Source organism: Seriola lalandi, unplaced genomic scaffold, assembly GCF_002814215.2.
Source record: "Seriola lalandi dorsalis isolate HSWRI2012SDOR001 ecotype SW California unplaced genomic scaffold, Sedor1 jcf7180002054881, whole genome shotgun sequence".
Taxonomy (NCBI): Eukaryota; Metazoa; Chordata; class Actinopteri; order Carangiformes; family Carangidae; genus Seriola; species Seriola lalandi.
In genome coordinates, this window is record NW_019525434.1 from 493,501 (window position 1) to 502,754 (window position 9,254).

At 42.6% G+C, this 9,254-nt stretch overlaps 1 protein-coding gene across 1 annotated transcript; it reads right to left on the minus strand.

The window, feature by feature from the left end:
* Nucleotides 1-1,017: 1,017 nt before the first annotated feature.
* Nucleotides 1,018-9,131, minus strand: desma (desmin a). The gene is made up of 10 exons (XM_023428600.2): nucleotides 8,460-9,131; nucleotides 5,917-5,977; nucleotides 5,580-5,675; nucleotides 4,478-4,639; nucleotides 4,250-4,375; nucleotides 4,017-4,127; nucleotides 3,575-3,684; nucleotides 3,339-3,391; nucleotides 2,618-2,709; nucleotides 1,018-1,830 (listed from the first exon to the last, which is right to left on the minus strand). Exons 1-10 carry the CDS (start codon nucleotides 9,035-9,037, stop codon nucleotides 1,789-1,791), a joined length of 1,431 nt encoding a protein of 476 aa, XP_023284368.1. The 5' UTR covers nucleotides 9,038-9,131; the 3' UTR covers nucleotides 1,018-1,788.
* Between the last annotated feature and the right edge of the window lie 123 nt (nucleotides 9,132-9,254).

A 9,254-nucleotide genomic window follows, 5' to 3' on the forward strand; every position in this document is an offset into this window, starting at 1 on the left:
AAAAAAAAAAAAAGCTTTAAGCGGCACAAAAAGCAAGCCAGAATGAATGCTGTCAACATGCACTTTGACCAGCTGACAGAGGAGGGGTCAGAGAGGTCAAATGGCTTCATTCGAAGGAAATGGAACAGAGGAACATGCTGCCCTTTTTTATTGACCTATAATGACTGGGAAGCTGTTGCCGCTGACAGCAGTGTGAGGAAACAGTGATGGAGACAGGAAGGACCAACATGGCTCCACAAATTACTTTCTTTCTTTCTTTCTTTCTTTCTTTCTTTCTTTCTTTCTTTCTTTCTTTCTTTCTTTCTTTCTTTCTTTCTTTCTTTCTTTCTTTCCTTCTGTCTCTCTTTCTTTCTGTGCGTCTTTCTTTGTTGTGCCTTATTATCTCTCATAAAGTCTCCCTCTCGTTTCTTTTCCCGTGCCTCTGAATAACCTTTTCATTCAATTTGTCCCCTCTATTTTTCTCATTTTCTCTCTGTACCACCCTCCCGTTCTCGCTCTCTTTCTTGCATGCTCATTTATTTTCTGTGTCTTTCTTCTCACTTTCCTCCCCCCACCCTAGCTTTTTTCTTTCTTTCTTTCTTTTTTATCTCCACTGACATTTTCAGTCCAGTGACTTCATAAACAAACTGCACAGACTGTAATTCTTGGTGCTGCGCTAATCTTCTTTCTGCTGGAAACAAAGCACGACTGGGACCAGCTCATTAACAAGCCATTGTTCACTTTTCTCTGCACCAAGACCAGTCCCGTTACTGATCATTTCAACACAACTGCAACTCCTACTTTCTTTCCAAAAGTGAATTAAATGTTGACAGAGGGGTGTTATGTTTGGCTGGGAAAGCTTGTATCCTTTCAGAAGCCTAATACAGTCCACATCACATGATGAATGCAGTGGGTAGAAACAGTTAATAAGGGAACCAATGAAAAGGCACTTATCCTCTCTGGGCTATGTGCAGACAAAAACAACAATCTAAGACGTTCATTTGTGACAAAATACAAACAAATTCAAGTGACACATGGTGATAATAAATGTCTTTATTTGAGACTTTTGTCACAATGAAGCACCGTACCATGGTTACCCATAAACATACGATCAAACACCCAGCACATGCTTCTGAGCTCAAACTTAAAACATGACTGAGTTCCTTCTTCATTAGATGTTTGTGTTTCTGACATATTTCCAAACTTAGACCAACGTTTCACGTTCCTTAAATCAGTTACACAAATAAAAGCCCTCCTTGATCAAGTCATATACTTGTGCGTTTGCACTGAAAGACTTGGAATATGTGCAGTGAAAAATTACTGGTACATTATTATTTTTGACCACAGTATTTCACGGCCATCGATCTGTCTATTGCCTCGCAGACGTCCTTATAGATATTCGGCCAATACAGCTACACGAAAGATGTGCTGTTATTTTAAACTGTATCTTTGCTTTTGGATCATATTAGCAGACAAAGTAGGACAAATCCAGGTGTTTTTGAAAGATGGAAAGTAACATGAACAAAGTATACATTTCTGGAATGGCTTTTATTTAAAACCAGGCAGTGCCTCATACCTCCATAGTGCCTCTATCCTGTTTATTATGTATACAGCACATTGTGCAAAGATGTACAAGTCTACAGGTTGCATTCACTTATATAATTTTGTGCTTCGGCTGAAATGGTCAGCAAACTGTATCTAAAAATGGGCTCAGCTTATAAATAGGTAGGTGGTAGGGAGATGTAAATGTTTGCACTGTTTTTTTATTGATTTGTCATATATAGTGTTTCTAATGTTGCCTCTTCTTGTTTACATGATGTCCTGCTGGTGCTGTGTGGACTCGCTGACCACCTGAGGAAGACAAAAAGAGATATTGTAAATTGTAACAAAAGAAGCAAACAACACTAATTACCTATGTTAAGATCTGCAGAGGGTTGCAGATCATGTGAGCGTATTCTCTATCAACAGTAAATGCGCTGATACTGATGCAACTGTTGTTCGCCCCTTAAGTGCAGGTATTGTTTGGAGTGAAGTGCCGTGCAGGGGGGCAACAGTAACCACTGACAGTGAAGTTGCTTATTCATAGAAGCCAGTGTGAAGTGTTGCTGCCAAGTGTCTACACAGGGTCGGTGCAAACTACAAGATCCCAGCCATTCAGTCAGAGACTAGAAATGTTGCTGCGGCTAAAATTTCATCTCCTGCTGATTGTTACCTTTTTTCTCCATGCTGTGAAATGCACTTGTGAACTTTAGCCTATTTCAGATGGAAATGCAAAGGTGGCGAAGAAATTAAACTTAACAGAGGCATTTTCTTTTAAAATCTGGTAGTTTGCTGAAACCCAGAGTGAACAGGTGGTAGGTGGGACACTGGAACCAGACTTACACACTGAGCACTAGCGCCCTGGCTCATAGAATACTTCATCTGCATAAGAATATACAGTAACAAATAAAAACAACTCAGCTGGATTATTATCAGTTTCATCTCTCAACAGCTAAAACAGCCATTGTGGAGCAACACTTTAATTAAATTGTATACTGTAAGGCTGTGTGTATGGTTTATGTTAGCAGTAAATGTATGTGTGTGTGTGTGTGTGTGTGTGTGTGTGTGTGTGTGTGCATGTGTGTGTGTGCGCTCAAACCTCTCCATCGCGGGTCTCGATGGTCTTGATGAGAACAGTCTTCTTGGAGTGAACCTCTGATGAGCGCTGATGCTGGGACTCAGGGCTGGTCTCTGTGAGAACACATTCAAACAGCTCTCACACTCGTTCATAGACTCATCACATTAAGCTTTGCTGCAGCTCCACAAAGCTCATTTATCTTGAAGATACTGACATTAGTTCAGTATTGCTCTTAGGAAGTTGATCAGCATTGATGAGAGTCATCAAACAGTATGCAGAGCTCGTATGACTTCCACTTAAAAGTGTAATATTCAAACTCATATACAAAATCACTGGTACTAATGAATCATGGCTGCACCCCTTACATCATCTCAAATTATATTTCATTGTTTCTAATTAGTGGACATCGGGAGGTAGTGGCAGAGATGAATGGCACTTTCCAACTGTTAATACATCAAATGAAGAGGCTAAGTTGTGAGTTTATTGATTCGTGGCTTTGTGATGATTGCTTCTGTGAATCAAAGAGCCATAGGGGTTTTTGACATGTCACATATCACCACACAGTGGTCAGAATGTGACACTGCAGATATGCAACATGTAATAGCCTCAAAATAGCAATTACCATATACAGTCACAAGCTATAATTAGTCTTTTTCATGCCCTCATTGACTCATCTGGAATGTAAAATGGATTTTGTGGGTATTTTTGTGCGAAGGAAAGAATGTGTAGTGTTTTTTCCTACCTCTGAATCCAATGGAAGAATAGGCAGACTGGACTGGCACAGTGGTGGTGATCCTGTAAACAGGATGAGCACATGATGCAGCATTACAGGTCAGTAACAATAGGTATATATATATATATATATATATATACAGATTAATACAGATTGATAGCCTTAGTATTGGCAGTTTTGGACTAATATTGTCTAACTTTACCCACATTCGAATGTGAACAGCACACACACACACAAACACCCACCTGCTCTCCTCTCCCTCCAGCAGCTTGCGGTAGGTGGCAATTTCAATATCAAGGGCCATCTTCACATTGAGGAGGTCCTGGTACTCTCTCAGGTGGCGGGCCATATCATCCTTTAAATCAGTTCATAAAAGTTTTCACTGCCTGCTCAAACACTTTTCTCTCTCTCTCTCTCTCAAAAAAAACAAAAAAAACAACTAGAAAAACATCAATGATCCTGTTTTGAAATCACAAACACAGACAGTGCGCCCACTGGAAGTTTCAGCTGCAGTCAAGATTGCTTTCAATAATTTTCCTAATCAGTGATGCAGTGGCTCAGTCTATGAGCTCTAGTCAATTATTACCAACAGCAACATCATGAATTTTGTATCTGTTTTATACTGCTTTCTAAAATCTAGTGGATTCATGGACTAAGAAGTCTGTGTAAAATCTCTACACTAATTACCTTCATCTTAGCAATGTCTTCCTCCAGCCGTGTGATAGTGTCCTGGTAACCAGAGGCCTCGCGGGACATGCGCTCCTCCATATCTCTCATCTGGCGCAGCAGAGACTCGTTCTACAGGGGGGGACCGAGACATGAGGTTAGAGTTGGGACTGGGACAGAGTAGTAAAGAGAAAATAAACCAAATGTATTAAATCTATTGGAATAAAGTGTGAAAAGTTGAAGTCAATACTCACGGTGCCTTTGAGTGAGTCGATCTCACAGGTGTAGGACTGGATCTGGTGTCTGTACTCCATGCTCTCCTGCTTGGCCTGACGCAGAGCATCGTTGTTCTTGTTCACGGCCTGGTTCAGGTCAGACACCTGAGGGGAGAGGGGATGAGGTTTTAGACAGTGTGACATCTGAAAGAGACTATCTGTGTGTGTGTGTGTGTGTGTGTGTGTGCGCGCGCGCTTTATCCATACCTTAGATTTGTACCAGTCTTCAGCCTCTGCGATGTTCTTGGCGGCAATGCCCTCGTACTGCATGCGGATGTCCCTCAGAGCAGCAGTCAGGTCGGGTTTGGACATGTCCATCTGGACCTGGACCTGAGTGTCCTGCATCTGGCTCTGCAGCTCACGGATCTCCTGCAAGGTGACAAGAGAAATGAGAAAATAACAGCGGGGTTAGAAAGATAAAAAGAATGGATTTTGGAGGAATTTGACAATAAAGAAACTGAGCAAGGTTCTCATTTAAACCTCGTCCCTCTCACAACCACAACACTTTCCCACTAACTTGACACTGCAAGTTCTTAAAACATATATCAACATGTATCATCTGCACAAAAAGTTAGACTGTTAATTTCCCCAGTGGTGTACTGATGCAACATTATTAAAATATTATTGGATATCCAGAATGGCACTGAGCTGATTTGGGCTGTGTAAAACTGCAAGCTTCAAATTGGTAAGCTTTGGTCCCACTCAGCTGTCCTCTGGTCTAACCAAAAGCTATAAATAGCTTTGCATCTGTTCACATGCACACACAAACGTACACACACAGACACACACACAACAGCTGACATTCTCTCTTTAACCTATCCGCAGTTCAGCATTTCTGAGAGGTCAAAGTGGAGCCAGGGAAGACAAAATGACAGGAAGGGACCTCAAGAGTGCCAACACGTGTCTGACTGTGTGGCTGACTATGTCCTTTGATGTCTGCAAGTGAACATGCACAAATTTTGCCATGACACTTATTGCTTTTGCTCTGCTTAAGAGCTGCATGTATAATTTCGTACATTTTTTGTATTGGGAGGAAGAGGTTAGAGAGAAGAAGAGCGACAATGAGTGAATGTGCATGATAAATATGTTTTAACATCAGGGGGTGTGTTCAAGTGTGAAACATATGATCCCTTGGGGAGCTGCATGCCTACAGAGGCTCAGATCTGATATTACAGCATATCTTCACGCAGAGTTGCTATATGATACACACCGCCCCTGATGATACACATAGTACATAGACATATTACTGTAGGTGTGGCGGCCTCAATGGAGGCAGCAAGAAAAGAAATTTACAGTCAGATCAACAAACCTCTTCATGGATCTTCTTGAGGAAGGCAATTTCCTCCTGCAGACTCTCAATGCGTCTCTCCAGGTCCAGCCTGGCCAGAGTAGCATTGTCAACATCCTGGATACAAACACAAAAAAATTGTAGAGACAACCAACAGAAAAAGTGAAAAGGTGCAGCGAGAACAGGATATTGAGAGGCAATGGAGATGAAGTAAGTGGCTGATGAGAGATAAAAGGGAAAGTTGTGTCAGGCTAAGGATGAGACTGAGGGAAAACCTCACTTTTTGCTTCAAGCTCTGAGGAGAAAATGACTAAAGATTGAAATATACTGGAGTGATTTTATGGAAATAAAGACATACGGCTCTGAAAGCAGACAGGTTGTTCTCAGCCTCTTCCTTCTGGTGAATCTCCTCCTGCAGTCTGGAGAGAGTCAAGAGCAGCAGAGGAAAAGAGGAAGAGGGCAAAAAAGACACAGGAAAGTTGAAACATAAGTGCATACAAACAAGACAACTGTGCTTGAGGGAATAGTTTCTTCCTCGGGGACCAATTACTAAACAGATAAACTCTCTCAGCTCTTTTTGTCTGCCTGTAAATTTATAAGACTAGAACTGGACTGGACAATGACACATCACAATCTAATGTTTATTTTGTACATACCCATACACACATACCCATACACACACACCCATACACACACGTGCACACACACACACACACACACACACACACACACACACACACACACACACACACACACACACACACACACGTACTTGTGCATTGCCCTTTGAGTCCTAAAGCTGCAGTGCAGCTGCTCTCACACTGTCAGAGTCAGAAGGGTAACATTGAGGAAGATACAGAGGTCTGCCCTCGGCTATTACAGTATCCAGAATTAGCATTTCACTATGCCGCCTGAGCAACTGGGAAGTGTAGAAAAGTGTAAAAAATGCAGACTGCAAAAGTGTCTCTGGTTCAGGAGTCACTAGTTGGTAATTTCTGCTTATTCTAAGGTTTGTTAAATGTTAATTTAAATAGCTTTGCAGGTAGAGATGCAAATTTTGTTTCTTTTTTTCATATTAATTGGAACAGTGCAGCACTTAGCATATTATACATACTTAAACAGCCCCATAGTGCCTCTGCAGAACATATTTTCACACTTTCCACCTGTGCTATTCCCGTTAACAGCCCTGTAGTCCTTGCAGTGTCTTGTTTTAGTTGCTGACGCGTGTGCGGCAAAAACATTTTATTTTTTGCATTTTATATGGTTTTTTGCTGGTACAGCAAAGTATCTTGCAGGAAAAAGAAAAAAAAATGGTAGGATAACTTTTTTATAATATATAATTGAGATGCAGGTGCCATCTTTAAACTCTGCCATCATCCTGTGTGTGTCTGCATGCAGGCATTGTGACTGTTGGCAGGCGGGAGGTTTCTGTGAGTATTTTGATATCAGTGGGAGCAGCAGGTGCCTTGGCAAGATTCACTCGCTACAGGCAACAATTTAAAAAGGGCTGATAAAGAGAAAGTGAGTGTTTGTGTGTGTGTGTGTGTGTGTGTGTGTGTGTGTGTGTGTGTGTGTGTGCCTCTATATACACTTACATTTAAGTGATGTTTCTTGCTGTTGCAGTGACAGAAATTCTAAATTCATAGAGCTGACCTAGTAGCTACAAATAGACAATTCAGCGAAACACCCACATCACAGCTCTCTCTCTCACTCTTGCTCTCTCTCTGTGACTCACACATATACACATGCACACACACACACACACACACACACACACACACACACACACACACACACACAAGCTACATGTGTTTGGTGGTCTTTTTGAAATTTTTGTTCATTTTTTCTCTCTTTGTAAACACACAGACACACACAGACACACATACACACACACATAACAGGCTGTGAGTGTTCATCTGTTTTTTTTTTTCCATCTGTCTACTTCTCTTTCTGTCTGACTGCTGTTCCACCGTCTGTCTGACTGAAACTTTATCTGTCTGTCTGTCGGTCTGTCATCTTTATTCCTATGAGTCTGCAAGTCTCTTTCTCTCTCTCTCTCTCTCTTTTCATTTTCTTTCCTGCTACGTCTCCTGTGAACAAATGATAAAATACCTTGGTAAAAAGTTGGTGGACCGTAACACTCATTAAAGTGAGCATATTCTCAAATCTCTTCTTTGTTATTTTCTTTCCCTTTCCTCCAAAAGAGACGCGACACCTCTGGAAATCAGTAAGTCATCATGGAAGCCACATGTTGGGGTTTTTAACTTTTCCATTTTATTGCATCAGGAAAACTACCTTAAACACTCTACTCACTCTTACTCTTCTCCTGCTTCCCATATCTCCTCAATTTATCAACCTGCAACACCCAGCAATGTGTCAACTCTGTTCTTCTAATGTGTAGCAGCAGTTACCGACCTATGGGTTGAAATCCTCTGAGGAGTCGTGAGATAAATCTTTAAAATCACAAGATGATTACCAAGATTGGAAAAGAGAAAAAAATGAGCTGTCCCGGCTTCTAAAAACTATTGAAATTAAACAATCGGGGAAGGGAATATCAACTCATAGATGTGTTTGTAGTGCGGAGTAGAAATTGCTTTGCTGTAAAGGCACACAGGCCAAAAAGCTTGGGAGCCTCTGATGTAGGCAGAAGTACCATGTATCAGAAACTAAACTCTAAATTATACAGTTGTTGTTCATCTTTCTGCAAGAGAATCTGTCGCCCACTCCTGCCAAAGTACACCTCTTTTCTGGGAACTCTTATTGTTAAAGTCCTAAGACATATCAGTGTCAAATACATACTTATACAAATGCAGTGGCTTTACATAACTTAATTTATAGTACCTTTTTGATCATTCATCCATTCACCCACACATTGGTACAATTCAATCCATCCCAGTTTACCTCAGCTTAAGTTTCTGCAGGTCATCACCCAGGTTGTCTCTCTCCACCTCCACTCGGGCACGCTGGTTGGAGAGGGCCTCTATCTGCCTCCTCAGCTCCCTCATTTCCTCCTCATACAGCTCAGCCACACGCCCGGGACCCTCGCGACCCCTCAGCTTCTCGATCTCCACGGTCAGTGCAGCATTCTGCTGCTCCAGGAAACGCACCTTCTCGATGTAGCTGGCAAAGCGGTCATTGAGGTGCTGAAGCTCGGCCTTCTCATTGGTCCTTGTGTTGAGGAAGTCCTGGTTCATGGCATCGGCCAGGTTGAAGTCGAGTTTCTCGCCAGAATAGGTGCGCATGGCTGTAGAGGAGCCGAACCCGGCTCCTCCAGCACCAGAGGACACCCTGTAGCCGGAAAAAGAGGGAATGCCAGAGCTCTTGACCTCGTAGACTCTGGAAGACATGTGGCTTGAAGAGGAGCTGCGGCCTCCCCCAGAGGAGAAGAGGGAAGACATTGGTGATGAACCAACGCCGGAGCCGAAGGTGCGACGGTATGAAGAGGCAGACTGGGCTGAAGCGGAGTACGACTTGCTCATGGCTGGCTGGCTTGTGGATTTGATGGAGCCGCTTGAGGTGCTGAGACCCAACTGTCCCACTGGGCAACTGGGAGGGAAACTAAGTGAACAAATGCCAGGCGCAGAGCGCAGCTATTTGTAGATTTACCACACCTACTCCCACCCGACCCCTCCTCTCTGTCCTCCCTCTGTCTCCATTCACCCAAGTCTGTACTCCCACCACCCCTTACCCCCCCCC

Coding starts and splice junctions, on each gene's coding strand:
- desma (XM_023428600.2), bottom strand. CDS start 9,037: ATGAGCAAGTCGTACTCCGCTTCAGCCCAGTCTGCCTCTTCATACCGT. Junction 4,376..4,477: donor AAGACTGGTACAAATCTAAG/GTATGGATAAAG, acceptor CTCTCCCCTCAG/GTGTCTGACCTGAACCAGGC. Junction 1,831..2,617: donor TCGAGACCCGCGATGGAGAG/GTTTGAGCGCAC, acceptor TGTCTTCCTCAG/GTGGTCAGCGAGTCCACACA.